This window comes from Meles meles, chromosome X (assembly GCF_922984935.1).
Source record: "Meles meles chromosome X, mMelMel3.1 paternal haplotype, whole genome shotgun sequence".
NCBI lineage: Eukaryota > Metazoa > Chordata > Mammalia > Carnivora > Mustelidae > Meles > Meles meles.
Window position 1 is genome coordinate 11,065,560 of NC_060087.1, and position 17,492 is coordinate 11,083,051.

The following is a 17,492-nucleotide window of genomic DNA, read 5'->3' on the forward strand; positions in this document are numbered from 1 at the left end:
AATACCCTTAGAAATGAACATTGCAACAGACAAAAAGAACAATTAGAATACTGATGAAGTTATGTATTCATTAATGAAAGCCTGAATAATACTCTGCATATTCTGTTTAAGGAGTGAGAAAATACATAATTCACTTATGGGTAATTTCTATGCAAATCATACAAATAAAAAAGTTTAATAAAATCTTTTGAACAAGAGGATTTGTTCCCCAAGGTTTCCGATAACTGAGATTTTAATATCCTACAGAATAATTAGCAAATTGGTAAAATATTAGCTCATTAATCAAATATTTTCAAGTCATAGAAGTCCAGCATTATAATCCCTGCCACTTTGCTGTTTGGATCATTGAATGGCATTTTCTAATATACCCAAATATTCCAATTAAAGCAACACTTCAATAGCTTGCAGATTTTCAATTCATAAAATGATAAAATGGTCACGTGATTAATTTTACCTTCTCTGCACTTGATGTACTATCATCTTTCCCTTGAACCAGGTTTATTAAAGCTTTGTAAGATTTTGAAATAATTTTTTCCTTAAGCAAGAGATGCTGCTGCAATTCCTGAATACAAGTGAAACCAACCTGTAAAGTAGAAAGAAAACCCATTGTCAGAGACATTTCAAATGAAATCTGACAATACCGTTAATTCAGAAAGTACTTTCTCCAAATTTGCTTATTAAATTCATTTTTCTGTAGAAAAGCAGAGAATACTTCTCAGAGCAAAACTATTTTCTTCACAAATGTTAAGTAATTATAAAGGAAACGAACACGGCAAGAAACTGCAATAGAGTTTATGTACCCAATTGGGAGAATGCCAACGTGTTAGCATGCATTTCCCCGCTGAATTAAGTACTCTATCGATACAAACATGGATGTCTAATCAATAGGACTAAAAATCAAGGGCTACCAACACTCCTACCCCCACAGGTAAACTATTTTTCTTGTTGTTGAAATAGTTACTGCTTCGAAAAGCACAGACATCATTATGAGTAGAAATGGTCACTTTTAATTTGATACTATTTAATCCTGTTCATATAACATTTATAGCAAATTTTAAAGATAACACATAGCTCCCAAACTGTCACTAATTTATTTTTGTGCTAATAAACTCAGCGCTAAGGTGGGCTCTTAACTACAGGAAACAAAGATTGGCTCTCAACTGGGCAGGGAGCAATCCATTCCTTTTATTACATCATATCAAGAGATTTCACTACCAAGGACGAAACATTCATGAAATGTATTTTACTGAACTAATATAAGCGATTTCATTTCAGATAGATATCTGAAACTTTTTAAGTATTAATCCAGCTTTTAATCTAACATGATTTTCTAGATTGAAAACACAAAACACATCCTGTTTCTTTTTTTTTTTTTGTTTAGATTTTTTATTTATTTATTTGACAGAGAGAGATCACAAGTAGATAGAGAGGCAGGCAGGGGGGGGGGGAAGCAGGCTCCCTGCTGAGCAGAGAGCCCCACATCCTGTTTCTTTTTTTTTTTTTTTTTTTAAAGATTTTATTTATTAATTTTGACAGAGAGAGATCACAAGTAGGCAGAGAGGCAGGCAGAGAGAGTGAGAGGGAAGCAGGCTCCCTTCAGTGCAGAGAGCCCGACGTGGGACTCGATCCCAGGACCCTGAGATCATGACCCGAGCTGAAGGCAGCGGCTTAAACCACTGAGCCACCCAGGCGCCCCCACATCCTGTTTCTTAATCCCTTTCTTTCAAATTACAGTTTCAGTCAGGTAAATTCCTTTACTTTTTATTGGTGAACAGAAGCATGAAAATGAAGACTGAATTATATCTTACCTCATTGCCCAAAACATGTAAAGTGTCTAACTAGTATTTTAAAACTTCACCTGTTGACCTATTTCTGCAGGCTCCCCGTTATTCACACTCATTCGCGGAGTAATTTGTGACTTAGGGAAGGGAGCTGTACACATCAGAGGGGGAGAGCCAAATGGGAGAATCCTGGAGGGGTAGGGAGTAAAAGAGAGGAATATGTGGGCAGACCGACAACGGAGGCACCCTCAAAGATGATCTGTGTTCTCTTCCCTACTTTCCTCAAAATGCCCCCTGCCCCATTGCAGGACTAAACGGTGAATCACTAGACTACGTAAATATTCTATGTTGTGAAGTTTTGTTATAAAACTATAAAAATAACCATATGATGAAATATTTAAACAGCATAAAAATACTTCTCAACTTCTCTTTCCAGACCCTCAATTCCATTTGCATAGCCAACAGATTGTTTACCTTTTCAGAACCTTTCTCTGTGAATGTTAAGGAATCCTTGCTTTCTCCTCACGACAAACAAGCAAATAGAACCTATCCCAAACCAAATAAAGGAGCATACTGCACCACAGGACAACAAACCTTGTTTTTTGGTTTTTTTTTTTGGTCTTTTTTTACTGTGATCTCCCTCATACACACAGAAAAGGGCATAATACAAAAAAAAATAAAATAAAATAAAAAGAGTTTACAAACTACCCAGGTAGTTACGCAGGTAACCATATGCAGTCAGCTGCCCATGGGCACTGACCAGTCAGGGACTTCTCTTGTTTCGATGGAGGAAACACTACCCTAGCCTTTTATTTTTTTCAGTGGGAATAAAGTTTTATTGGAACACAGCCACACTCATTCATTTGCATATTTTATGTGGGGGAGTTGTGACAGAGACTATGTGGCCTGCAAAGCCTGAGATATTTACTATCTGGCCCCTAACAGGAAAAGTTTGTTAACCCCTGGTCTAGACCCTTATCACACTCTGTACCCCATTCTTCACCTTCTCCAACACACGTGACAAATACCTCCACAATAGTCGGCTCCTCTCCCCATCTGGTGGGACTCTGGGCTTCTGCCTACCCACATTAATGCCCTGCCCCAGGGCAGAGCAGGCCTAATAGGACCCTGACTTGCCCACACCTGTGCCCCCAGCCCTGCCAACAATGAGAACGGCTCAGGGACAGGGTGTGAGCTTTTACCCTAGCCTTTTAAGGTAAATTTCTTGTTGTATGTCTTCATAATTTTACCATTACTATATTTCCTAAAGAATATTTTTAGGTTTTTGTGTTTTGCTTTGGAAACTTTTAAGAATGAAGTCATTCTGTATGTGCTAGGTTTTTAGTCATCCCATTTGTCACTAGTAGCTGTAATCTGTGACTTTCACTGCTCTGTAGCATAATATCATATGACCATACCAGTTCGTTTTTCCATTCTCCTGCTGATGGACATCTGGGTTATGTCCAGGCATGCATGGACTATTACAAACAGGGCTGCCGTGAACATTCCTGTACATGTGCACAAATTTCTCTAAGGTCCTGGTTTCCCCATTTCCCCTCCAACTGGTTCCCTTCCAACTTGCTGGAAAACAAATTCCACAGGGGAAAGAACAGTGAAACAGACACTGGTTCTAGCTCTGACTGTCCCTTAACCTTTCTGGTTATTTGTTTCCTAATATGTAAAATGGGAGAGGTGGGGTAGACTTGTTAATCCCTTAAAGACCATCCAGGAGTGCCTGGTGGCTCAGTTAGTTAAGCATCTGCCTTCAGCTCAAGTCAGGATCTCCAGGTCCTAGGACTGAGTCCCATGTCGGGCTTCCTGCTCAGTGGAGAGTCTGCTTCTCCCTCTCCCTCTCCCCACCCCCCACCCTGCTCATACTCCCTCTCTTTTTCTCAAAAAAAAAAAAAAAAACTTAAAAAATAAAATAAAAATAAAATAAAAGGCCTACCAATGTTTGGAAATATTTTTATGCAAATTGGGAGCTAGTGATAACATGTGGATACTTGAAACAAAACGGACATGAAATTCTCACTTACCCCTTCCATATGCTCCTGACTTGTGTTCCATTCTTATTTTACTTCTATGAGTCTGTGCTACCTCCTGAGTACTTTTTTTTAGGATTTTAATTTATCTTTATTTTTTTATTATGTTCAGTTAGCCATCGTATAGTACATCATTAGCTTTTGATACAGTGTTCAATGATTCATTAGCTGCATGTAACAGCCAGTGCTCATCTCAACACATGCACTCCTAGTAATTTTTGTAACACAGTTTGGTTTGCTTCTTTGCTCTGAATCTCTTTGCGTGAACTCTTAAACTCAGCTGATGAGACTTTTTTATTTCAATGTATTTTTCGTTCATAGATTGGCTATTTGGTTATTTCCAGAGGATAACTGCTCACGATGAAGATCTTATTTATGTGCTTAGTTATTCTGTGAGTGGTTCGTTTTCTTTGAAAAATTACTTCTGAGATTTATAGGAGGCCTAGGATAAAATGTGTATTTTGAGAGAGGATTTTATGTTTGTTTCTGCCAGCTGTCTAGAATACTACTGCTTTCAGTTAAACACAAATGCTCCCAGGGCAAAAGTATTAATAGTGTTCTCTGGTTCTCTCTGGGTTCCAGCCTTTACAGTTTGGCCTAATAATTCAGCATTTTGAAGCTTTTAGGGGAAATTTTAAAAACATATTTCAACTATGATTTTAACTGGTTTTTATCAGAAGACGTGGTCTAAATAAATTAGGGAACACATTAATAGAGGTGAAATTTCTGAAAGTCATACTTCATAAATTATTTTGGCAACATTGCTAAATCAGTATAAAGATCTTGTTTTCTGACAGCCGCACGCTATTCCATACTTCAAGTATATTATAAGTGATCTACCAAACACCTAATGATGGATATTTAAAATGACTGCATTTTGTCATCCTTAAATACTATATAAACATTCCTTAAAAATCACCTTTGTTCATTTTACAAGTATATCCTTAGAACAGATTTCTAGAAGTAAAACTGCGAGAGTAAAAAAATATGTCCAATTCACATTTTAATAAGCAATAATAAAATGTTGAGGAGGTTGAGCCACTTTACGTTCTCAAGAATACTGTTTCAGAACGCATATCTACATTACGGAAATTCATCCTTCGTCTCTTGTTACAATTTCTACTTACACAACTTGTCTTTTTATATAATTTACTTTGTCCAGAGAATCAAAGTTTTTAATGGATTGGTCTTTTCCTTTATGGTTCTATGCCCACTACGATATCTTACTATCTATTGACCACATTAATATCTGTGTTCAATAAGCATTTAGTAAATTCACTTTCATAATTAAAATAGTTGCAAAAAATTTCTTACAGAACCCTACAAAGTACAAATATTTACTATCTGGCCTTTTACAAAAAAAGTTTGCCTGGGATAGAGGAAAAAGTTAAATGACACACAAGGAAACAGACAAATCCACAAAAAGGGACAATCGGCCTGGCCTCCTCATCAGTATCATCGTAAGAAAGTGGGGGAAGGCATTATTCTAGACAAAAAGACCAATAAGACATATAATAATCAAGTGCAAGTGTAAACTTTGACTAGATCCTGAAAAAAAAGCATCTATAAAGAACACTTTTGTGGTAATTAAAGATGTCTGAATATGGAAATAGTAAATAAGAGTAAGAGATTATTATTAATTTTCTAACTGTAATAATAGTATGGTGTGTTTACATAAGTGACTGTCCTTATTTTTTAGGCAATCCCTGCTAAAATACATAGGAGTGAAGTTATGATCTTTGCAATTTTCAAATGGTTCTGCAAAAATGTACACACACACGCATATGCATGTAAAGCACAGATGAGGAAGACAGAATTTTTTCCCAAAGTACAAATAGTTAAATCCACGTGAGGACTAGCGATAACTACACTGCTATTCTTTGAACTTTTCAGAATACTTAAAAATTTTCATGAAAGGGGTGCCTGAATGGCTCAGTTGTTAAGCGTCTCCCTTCGGCTGAGGTCATGATCCCAGAGTCGGCTGAGGTCATGATCCCAGAGTCGGGCTCCCTGCTCAGCAGGGAGTCTACTTCTCCCTCCCCCTCTCCCCCTGCTTGTGTTTCCTTTCCTGCTGTCTGTCAAATAAATAAATAAAACCTTTAAAAAATATTTTATGAATGAAAAAATGCAGGTTACAAAAGAACATGATCTTATAATCACATTTCTATGTAAATTTGCATATATTCATTAAAAAATCTACAAGAACATACATGTCTAAGTTGTTAAAATGGGGTATATCTCAGTCGTGGACTCATAAGTAATTATTAGCTTCTTTTTTTTTAAAATATTTCTTTGTACAGTCTGAGTATTCTACAGGGACTATGCATTATCTTCATACATTTGAAAAAACCAAAAGCTCTTTTTCCAAGAGCTTTGTATGGAAAATTTGAGGGCAAACTGTTCCTGTTTGGGACATGTTATGAGTCACTATATTTGATGCTCCTTTAAGAGATACTATGATCCTAAAAAAAAAAAAAATGTTTTACTTTTAGTCATCTCAAAAAAAAAAAATCTTTCAAATAAATTTAAAAAACACACACAAAAAAAGAGATACTATGATCCTTAAGACCAGAAAGAAATGTGTTTTCAAAAGTGAGCTTCATGTATTTTATCTTATAAGTCTTATGAAATTTATAATCCTGCTACAAAAAGGTATCATTTTTAGATAATACATTTATAAGTAATGTAATACTTTTTACAGAGGTATTAAAAAGGCAATGATCCTTTGAATTATCATTTTTTTCTCAATCACTGTGCTGTTTACACATTAAGATCCTTTCTTTCAAGGTTCTTCGCATCTTTTAGAATAGCACTAACCCAAAAAAGCAGAAACAAAAAGCAAACATAGACACTAACTTTCAATCCTCTTTCCAGAGGTGGAACCATCATATAACGATTCCGTTCTTTGTCTTCAAATGAGTCATCTTCATTGCAATCCAATGTTTCGTTCTAAGAAATTAAAAAAAAACCACTAAAATGAAAATTTGAAATAAATTGAAAATTTATAAGATTAACAAAATACAATTAAAGTTTATCCAAAGGGCAGTTTTCCATGTTACACACTGCTATATAAGAGACAGAAAATATGTATTTTCCCCATCACTTCTTGTAACTAGAAAAAACTACTAGTACTAGTACCAGTGACCTAACATTTATATACTACTTCAAAAAGTACCAGATCACAAAATTTTTATAAAAAAATCCCACAACTAGAGAAAGTAAGAATGATCTTCATTTTATTAAGGAAAAACACAGACTCAGATATTTTATGCAGATCTGAAACTCCAGGGGAATTATTTCCCTTCTGTCCAAGATCTTAAGATATTATGAACTATTACTTCTTTTAATAAAGCAGGTTCATTCCATTTTACTCCTTAATTAATCCAATGTTATCAGGTTTATTGGTATAAAATGTGATTTTCGAAGCAATAATAAGTTAATTTACAGTGTTACTATCACTATCCTCCAAATTTACAACAAAAGCGTAGTCAATTTGTATAACATTTCCTGAAAGGGGATTTGATGTATAATTTTAAAAATTCAATCTATGTATTTCTAAAGTTCAAAATGTTTATTGTAAGTATGAAATAACAAACATTGACACAGTGGGTCAAAAGCTTTAAAGTTTCCACTTTCTAAAATGGTTCTTTAAAAAAATTGGTTCTTAAAGTAATATATATTAAGTATACAGAACTTACTGAATAGTTTACGCAGCCAAGATCTGTTATTGTAAATGAACTCAGGCAATCTGAATTCAAGGACTTCTGAAAAAGTAGCAGTACCTGTTCACTTCCAGTTCCTATAAAGTCATCTATCAGTACTGATCTAATTTTTTCCCACTTAGCAGCAACCTGAAAGAGAGTAGAAAAGAAAAACAAAATCAGACGTGAAATAAACTGAATCCTTTTGGTGCATGTAGCTGTAATGTGTCCTCTTCAATCTTATAAACAGTAATGAAAATGGTAAACATTAAAAACTAAAAAGATATCGGGGGATCAGACAACATAAAGAGTTACAACAGTTTTACAAACAGCAAGATAATTAAATTTAATGTTCTATCAATGTTTGTCCAGGGTCTGTCATATTTCTGCCTTCTATATTAAGATTTTATTATGATTTATAAATTCTAAACTTCTCATGACTATTTTGGGAACTTTAGGTAATTAGAAGGTAGTGGTAAACACTCAAAAATTCTCGAAGCAGAATTACTTTTCTTAATACACTAAACACTAAACTCTGGTAGAAGAAAACAAAGCCGATATTAGGGACACAGAATGGGAGGGATCCTATTAGTGAGGCACCTAGAACCATCCTAGCCAAATGGAATGATTTGATCAGTTTATACCAGAACATGGGACCCCAAGTTTAAAACAGAAGACAACTTCGTAAAGGTCCATGGAGCTGAAAGCCTCCACATTGGTCCCCTGGAGAACTAATACCAGGGGATTAGCTACCCCTTCTCCCTTAGACAGAAAAGTGAAAATTCCCACTCAGAATCCTGGCGGTAGCACAGATAGATGAGAGCGGGTGGCATGTATTAGAGCAAGACTGTAAGTAAGACTTGAATTTACATAACCAAATATTAATCTTTCCTATATAAGGCTGATTTCCAAAGCCAGGATTTTTCATGTATGCAGGGAGAAAGCTTATTTGTATACCCATATCCTCCCTTCCTCCCCCCTACCCCCACTCCCACCAAGAGGATCAGGAATACAATGAACTATGCAAAGACATTAGAGGTACGAAATGTACTCAACGGGGGCACTTGGGTGGCTCGGTTGGCTGAACGTCCAACTCTGGATTTTGGCTCAAGTCATGATTTCAGGGTCATGAGATGGAGCCTGGCATCTGCTCCGCACTCAGTGGGGAGTATGTTTGAGATTTCTTTCCCTCTACTCCTCACCCCACTCTAATAATTTTTTTTTAAGAAGAATGTGCTTGACAAGCAAACATGATAGAGTTATGTACTCATGGATGCACACACACACATTTACAATCTATAGCTCTAGAACAGTGCTGTCCAGAGTATGAGAGAGACAATGCAAGGCACATATATTTAATTTTACATTTTCCAGTAGCCAATAAAAGAAAATTCTCTAGCGGCGCTGAAAAGAAAAAGGTGAAATTAATTTTATATTTAATTTGATGCGCTATATCCAAAAATTGCATCATTTCAATTTAATATTATCAATAAAACTATTAATTAGATATTTTCCTATCATTTTTTACTAAGCCTTTAAAATCTGGTTTGTATTTGACACCTATAGCACATTCCAGTTCAGACCTGCCACATTCCAAATGTTGAATAACTACATGTGGCTAGATGCTATCATATTGGACAGCACACCTCTAGAACATACAAACCACTATCTGCAACATACCAATATCTGTTTTAGGTATACTTGACAATGATTCAGTTTTGAAATACCTGCTACAAAGATTCTTATCAAAACTTACAGAGACAATTTCTACTCGAGAGAGAAGGCCTAAGAGAAAAGTTAATCATGCATTTGTCTAACTCAGCTGTTTCAAGTTCTATCACTCTCTACCAAGTTCTATTAAACATTATACCTGGGGCTTTTATGAAGGGCTGATTTGAGAACGTGGTAACCTTGATTTTTAGTATTTATTCTAATTTATGCTTGTTTGCACTTTACCTGTCTTTTAAACTGCCTTAATTCTTTTATAGAACGAGGTGGATGGTTGGATGAATCCATAGCCAACCCAAAGGAAGATGGTATCTATTGTTTTCTTCCTATTTTGGAGCAAAACTGCTATCAGAGACACCATTTTATTATTCAATAATGTATTCACTTTATTATTCAAAACCTCTTACATAATACAAGAGCAAATCCCTCTCAGAACTCAATATTAGAAAAAAAAACTCAACAGTATGTTCCAATCAGTTGTAAAACCTGCTATACTTGTTTTTTTTGTCCTAACTACTAAACTAAGTATAATTCCTCAAAGGCAATCACTTCCCTTAATCCAGGTTTTCTGACATGGTCATCTCTCCTCCTCCTTCGTTTGTAGATTCTTAGCCTTTATTCCTGTTTTTAAAGTAACTGCATATTTTTACCCTAAGATATATATTTCTTAAGTAGGTGAATATAAATTTAACACCAAGGTTAAGGCAAGAGCTGCAAAATTCCCAGAGTAGCAAGGTTACCAAGGAATTTATGAGCACTTCATTTATGGATATCAGGGTGTAATTCCAGAGCCTTTCATACAGGGCATTTGAAAACAGCTTAGACATACAGAATCCCTAAAGAAGTAGCTTAAGAGGTGTGTCCGTAGGGACTTCGGCAAGTAACTTGTGCAAAGGATGATGGCGCATTGTAGAGAAAGATACCTAGAACAGTTTCAAGGCAGGAAAGCCAACCAACAGTATACAGGCTCACTTACAGAGTGGCATAGTATCCCTCTTTGGGTAACGTGTTAGCAGCAGAGCTTTACAGCGTCCAAGCAGATAACCCACTTAAAGTGTATAAGGACTATATTACACTGAATTAATAAGGCACAAGGGGACTGTTATTCCTTATCCGGGTGAATAAGGGACTTCAAAGGTCCAAGTCAATGACGACAGTCCTAGCCCTTATATAACATAATAGCTACTTACTGAGCTTCTCCTGTGTGCCAAGCACTGTGCAAGACACTTTACAATGTCATTTTCTTTAATTCTCTGCTCTCAGAGGCAGGATGATCCCAATTTCATTAAGACAGGAAAGGAGTTCACAAAAATTCAACACATTCCTTAAGGTAAGACTAGTAAGTGGCTCAGGTGGGATTTAAACCCAGGTTAAGTGTGCTCTTTCCATTACCCGGACCCCAATAAGGATAATAGGCTATGCTAGATGTTTCCCTGCTACCATTTCTGGAAAGGAAAAGAGAATAGAGAAAGACAGAAAATGTTACTTTCCAGATAACCTTCAAATAACAGTACAATATGCTTTTAAAAGATCGCTTTCAAAATAAAATAGGGTACTTTTAAATTACTTTTCTTTCAAAAATTTAAATTTATTTATTTATTTTAGAAAGAGAGAGCAAGTGCACACAGGGGGAGCAGCAGTGGGAGAGGAGGAGAGAGAATCTTTTAGCAGGCTCTATGAGTGCAGAGCCTCACCCAGGGCTCAATCTCATGTCTCTGAGATCACGACCTGAGCCTAAATCAAGAGCTGGATGCTAATTGACTAAGCCACATAGGCACTCCTTTTAAGAATTTAAGTTCTGTATGTATTACAGAGGTTAAATATGGTTACATAACCCCTTTTAACACAAAGGTGATTTATAAGGCAAAGCCTGATAAAACACAATCTCAACCTGATACTTTCATACACACAAACAGAAACACACAAAGTAAGGATTCACCTAAAAAATGGATGGCCTGGTTGGTTAAGAGTCCGACTCTTGATTTGGGCTCCGGTCATGATCTCAGGATCATGAGACAGAGCCTGGCATTGGACTCCACGCTCAGCACGAAGTCTGCTTGAGATTCTCTCTTCCTCGCCCTCTGCCCCTCCTCCGCTCACACACTCTCTCTAAATAAGTAAAATCTTGGGGCACCTGGGTGGCTCAGTCAGTTTAGCGTCTGCCTTTGGCTCAGGTCATGATCCCAGGGTCCTGGGATCAAGCAGTGAGTCAGTCTCCCTACTCAGTGGAGAGGCTGCTTCTCCCTCTCCCTCTGCCTGCCACTCTGCGTGTTTGTGAGCTCGCTCGCTCTCTCTCTCTCTCTCTCTCTCTGTCAAATAAATAAATAAATAAATAAATCTTTAAACAATTTAGAAATACTTATATTAAAAGACAAATATATATATATTTATATATAAATATATATAGCTACAATATATTTATATATTTCCAAACAACTCAAAGGTTTTATGCCTCAAAACGGCAAGGCAAAACCTTTATCAGGTAGTATTCAGATAACTTTAAGAAAAAAGAATGATGCAACATGTATGAATTTAAGTGCGGCACTAAAAATTGATTTGGATAATAAGACTCCAGGATAGGGGTGCGTGGGTGACTCAAGTCATTTAAGTGTCTGCCTTCAGCTCAGGTCATGATGCTAGGGTCCTGAGACTGAGCCCCGTATTGGGCTCCCCACTCAGCAGGGAGTCTGCTTCACCCTTCCCCACCCCCACTCCACTGGTGCTTTCTCTTGCCATCTCTCTCCCCCCCAAAATAAACATTCTTTAAAAAGACTCCAGGATACACTCTCTGAAACATATAAATGTGTAAAAGGTCTGAGGCTACACCAATGGAATGATTATAAGAATAAGTACTCTACCTGAAAGTTCTTTTTCCAAACGGCACAAGCATCACCAGACCTAAAGGATATGATGAAAAAGTCTCCTCTGCCTGAATCCATAAGTTGAACTGCACAAGGATCTCCAAATGGAAGCTGGCACACGCTTTTAGGAGTCCCATTTTGAAATAAAATCAGCTGATTCTTTCGAGTAAGGGCAATCAGAGACATTCTTAACTGATTGTTGACAATCTCAGTTGCACAGACATGCACATAAGTTATTACACTGGTATAAGCAGGAGGGATAATGTATGCATCACTTACTACTTCTTCATTTTCAAGGGAGTATACACAAAATTTGGTATTCCAAATTGCATAATCTGATTTTGAAAGCGTTTGAGTGGATCCTTCTTCAGATAAAAAACATGTCTTTGGTCCTAATAAAACCATACCTAGATTTTCAATCTCCCCTGCCCACTCAACAGAGGAAAAATTAAGAGACACAGTAATAACTCTGCCTGTTTGGGAAGAGATACAGTAGAATGTTTTGACATGTCTCCATAAAACTAACGGGCCATTAAGGACCCTTACACCATCCTTCAACTCATGGCTTAGTCGAAAGCTCAAACGCTTTTCAAATTTATTGGTACTGTGAAGAAATAGAAGAAAATATCTGAAGACGTTATTCTTTTTATTGCACTGTATCATAATATAAGGGAGATTAATTCCAGTTCTGAAATCTGACACACAGTTGCAACACATAATTTTTAAATGAGAGTTTTCTTTCTTTAGCATAAAGGATCCAGTAGACTTCTGAACAAATGCTCTCGTTCTTCTGTCAAACACCATTCTCCTGACATGTAATACAGGTGTTTTTGCAGGCCCTTTACCTGCAAAACATCCCTCAGACAATCGAAAAATAAGGACTTCCCCATTATAACACAAGAGCATTTCTGGTTCCTTAGAGGACACTGCTTGTTTGCTAGACATTCCACAATATCAAGGCTTTGTGTTGGTCCAATTTTCGAATGCAAATGGATTCCAGTTGATGCTTTTAAACCTAAAAATGTAATGAGAAAAACTATCATCAAGAAGGCAGTTGAAAACACATTTCTGCTAGAGAACTATTAAGTTTTATGAACATTTTAAAGCTTTTTATGCTATCTTAATAATGTTATACTTATCAAAAAACTACATCCCAAATATCATCTTTGTACAGTTAAAAAACAGTTTGCAAACAATACAAATAACCACATCAAAAAAGATAACCGAATGTGTTAACAGCATCTATTAAAAGTTGTGGGTGGTCTGCTGAAAGTGCCTGAAGACATTTTTCTGGTTCAGGAGATTTGTTAAGGGTTCCACTTCTGTCTCTCTTTCAAACCTACCATCCACTTCTGTCTCTCTTTCAAACCTACCAACCTAATCTGGTTTTCCCATTTTCTTCCAACCCCGCCCCCCTGCCATTTTCTACCCTGTTGACTCAAACCTGTTTTTTTTTTCTCTCAGCCTTACACCCTCAACAATGACAACTGAGTAGTCAACAACTCAGATTGAATGCTACCACAACCCAGGCACTTGGGGTCTTTTCCTGAAACAGGAGCTCATATAGACTCTATGGCCAAAATAAAAGAAAGAAAAACAAAGGATTCTATGCTATAGTTTAAGCCTGCTTCCCTCTCTCTCTCTCTGCCTGCCTCTCTATCTACCTGTGATCTCTGTCAAATAAATAAAATCTTTAAAAAAAAATCTCCATAGGAGTAATAGAAATAAATATTAAATCATACTCTGCAAAAACAGTGCAGCTTTGGGACTTGTCATTATTCCTCTTACTAGAGGTAAGACTTTGGCCAAGTTACTTAGTGCCTCTATGCCTCATATCCACCTATAATGGGGTGAAGTACTACCCCACAAGGCATTGAAATTAACTAAAATAACCCACTTAAAATAGAACCTGACACACATATATAAAGTGCTTGATAAGGCTTAGCTGCTACAGTTGTCCTTATCATCACCATGGCCAGCTCTGGTTTATATAGCGCCTAACCTCTGAAACGTCAGTACAGTTGCATACTTAAGTTTGTGAATGTTGAAAGGTCCCTCTCCACTATAGATACTCTAACTCATATTCTTTCTTTTCTCCTACTTGTGGATCATTTACACCAGGAAATTCAACTATTTCAGAAAACCACATCATTTGTAATTAAGTAATGTTTTCCTCTGCTGAATGAGAAACAAACTGCAAAGGCTTAGGTTTTGTTCTTTTATTACAAAAATCTACCGAGAGTCCAATTAGAAAAAAGTTACCACTGAACCATCTACAAATTTAACTTAATGTAGCATTTTGTAGAAATGACTTTAATTTAGAGGCAATTCTATTAAAATGCACTTGATTAGTCAGCATCTACTTTCAAACTGGAGATTCTGTGGCTTATTGTCTAATTTCCAGATACATCATTCGTTGTGGGTTTTTTATTAAGATTTTTTATTTGACAGCAAGAGAGGGAACACAAGCAGGCTACCCACTGAGTAGGGAGACCGATGTGGGGCTTGATCCCAGGACACTGGGATCATGACCTGAGCCAAAGGGAGACGCTTAACGACTGAGCCACCCAGATGCCCCCATTTGTTGTAGTTTTAAACGATGTTCACAAATTCTTTGAAATTCCTTCCATCAATTAATTATTCTCTCCTTGAATGAGGGCTGGTCATTATGATTCACTTCTAGCCAACAGAATACGGCAGAAGGGGCAACGTGAGACTTCCAAGACTGGGTCGTAGAACACTGTGGCTTCCTTGTTGACTTGATCCTTGGATCACCTGCAAGGAGGAAAGCCACCTGCCATATTATTAAGACACTCAGGCAGCCCCATGGAGATATGTACACAGCAAGGAATTATAGCTTCCTGCCAATGGTTAGCAAGAGACTGGGGCCTTTTAACAACAGCCATGTGAGGGAGACTTCTTGGGATCAGATCTTCTATCTCCAGTCAAGCCCGAAGATGATTCAGCCTCCTGGAGAGCTCCTGAGTCAGAAGAACCAAGCTAAGCTGCTCTCAAATTCTTGATCCTCGGTAATTTTGAGATATGTTTGTTGTTTTAAGCTGCTAAACTTGGGAATTATTTGTTATACAGTAACAGATAAATACATTTCTCTATGGTAATTTAAGTTGATGATACTGTTTTTGAGAATTTCATGAAACTTATTAGTTGAAGCAACCAGAGAAAACGTATCATAATACAAACTAGCAGAAGTCACTGGCTTACTGGTTTGTTGTTAGGCAATTAATGCAAAGATCTGGGACAACAGGTATCATAAAGTAGTTTCAGCTTTATGAGTAAAGAAGATAAGTAGGTAAATCAAAGGTGTGGCTTTTACTTATGAAACTGTCTTTTAGTTTAAAGGTAATATTGTATTACAACAAAATGTATGAATAATAATTTATTTAAAATTTCCCACAGATATGCCGGGTCTCTTAGATTTCTAAAAGAAATTTCCTTTTTCAGCATTAAATGATACATTGTTCTTTTAGCATTAAAATGATATAATCTGGGGCACCTGGGAGGCTCAGTCAATTGAGAGTCTGTCTTCGGCCCAGGTCACGACCCCAGGGTCCTGGATTGAGCACCACATGGGGTCCCGCTTCTCCCTCTGCCTCTCCCCCTGCCCATGCTTTCTCTCTCTAATAAATAAAGAAAAACCTTAAATAAAATAATATAATCTGAGGTAAACGTATAAGAACGTGTCTTTTACTACCAATCTGCATGAAAAGCTTTACATATTTCTTAAGTACTAAAAACAACCAAAAGTAACCTCTATACAGAAAAGGATTTTGGAAGAAATGTGTGAGGCCCTTAATAGAAAGATAAAGAATAACATAACAGAGATAAAGGGCTCAATAAACGAAATGAGAAACACACTTGACAAAATAACAGCAGGCTGGAAGAAGCAGAGGAAAGAATTAGTGACCTAGAAGGCAGAGTAATGGAAATTAATCAAGCTGGACAAAAGAAAGAAAAAAGAATTCTGCAAAACAAGAACAGACTTGGGGAACTCAGTGACCCCATCAAACAAAATAACATTTGTTATTTCACTATTAAATGTCACAACTAATGTTTAATCAATGCAGTGCTCTGGTTCACCAGTATCTGAATATGACAGAAGGAAAATCGGACTGCTAAAAGGTCAGCAGAATATCCCCCTTTACTAAACTCTAGAGTATGTACTGTTGCACCTTGATAAACTTATGACTTTGGAAAATCAGACCCCTAACACTCTCTTCTTTCAATGCAATCAGCAAATATCTTAACTTAGAAACTACTATCTTCCAACTCTGTTCCAACTACCACTACAGTACTTCAGGCTTTCAAATCTCACTTAGGCAGACGTAAAAGCTTCTTAAATTGATTTTCCTTTCTCTAGGCTCTCCCCTCCAATTTAGCAATTTATTTATGCTACCTCACTCACTGTTCTAAAACACAAACTTGATCTGGTAACTGTCCCCTACCTCAAAAACCTTGCGTGGATCCTTTCCCTCTTCTCAACAGATATATATTTGAATTACTTCCTGGAAAGATTAGATGCTAAACACTGTGAACTGAACATACAAATGACACAGAGACAAAAGACTGCAACCCATTGTTATAAAGTTTATCGTGGCATTCAAAGCCTTGTTATAATCCTAAACCAACATACTTGCAGCATGAGCTCTAGGCAAAATGGAAACTTAGTCTCATGGATTTAGGTTCAAATAGATTTAAATGACTGTTCTATGAAAGGTCTTTATTTTTAAATACTAATGCAAAACCATGCACATTTTAAATATAAGTTATTTAAAATTGATCACCTTCAGAGTTAAAAATTAGAAATCATTAATATATTTACTTACGAAGAAAAATTTTTTTCCTCAAACTTTCTATAATCTCAAGGCTTACTGAATTTGCATACCTGTGTACATTTTATTTTATACTGATGGACCATCTGTTTTAAGAGTAAGAGTTCTTAGCATATGTTCATTAAAAAAACCTTTAAGCCTATGGAATAAATGTTGACTTTATTTCTTTAGATAAAAACAGTATGGAAACAAGTGAGACTAAGGTCAATTTAGAGGTTCTAAGACCACCATAAACAAGCCCTGATTAATCAAACCCTGATTATCAGGGCACCAGACTTACTATTCCAGCCTATTGGTCATCTGACTTTTTACTAATCCTTACAACAGTGGCTTACACCTTTACTACAGAAAACAAACAAACAAACAAACAGGTAACTCAAACCGGTTTAAGTTTTACCTCCTATTGCAGCTAATGGGGTGGGGAAGGGGTTGGAAGATTATTTATAAAATACTACATAATTAAATTGAGTTTTTCCTGTTCTGTATTACCATACATCATAGGTGACTGTACATATTTTGTACATAAAAA

The 17,492-nt window shown here is 36.5% G+C and overlaps 1 protein-coding gene across 2 annotated transcripts in view; it reads right to left on the reverse strand.

The window, feature by feature from the left end:
• Positions 1–17,492, reverse strand: part of FANCB (FA complementation group B) — a 38,235-nt gene that overhangs the window by 17,773 nt on the left and 2,970 nt on the right. For both annotated transcript variants that reach the window (XR_006816921.1, XM_045996490.1), the window contains exons 2-5: positions 12,111–13,128; positions 7,522–7,674; positions 6,680–6,772; positions 455–583 (exon numbers count right to left, since the gene is read on the reverse strand). Coding sequence is in view for 1 of the 2 variants with exons in the window: in XM_045996490.1 (XP_045852446.1) it covers positions 455–583; positions 6,680–6,772; positions 7,522–7,674; positions 12,111–13,058 (1,323 nt within the window). In the remaining variant the exon portion in view is untranslated. The remainder of the gene's footprint in view (positions 1–454; positions 584–6,679; positions 6,773–7,521; positions 7,675–12,110; positions 13,129–17,492) is intronic.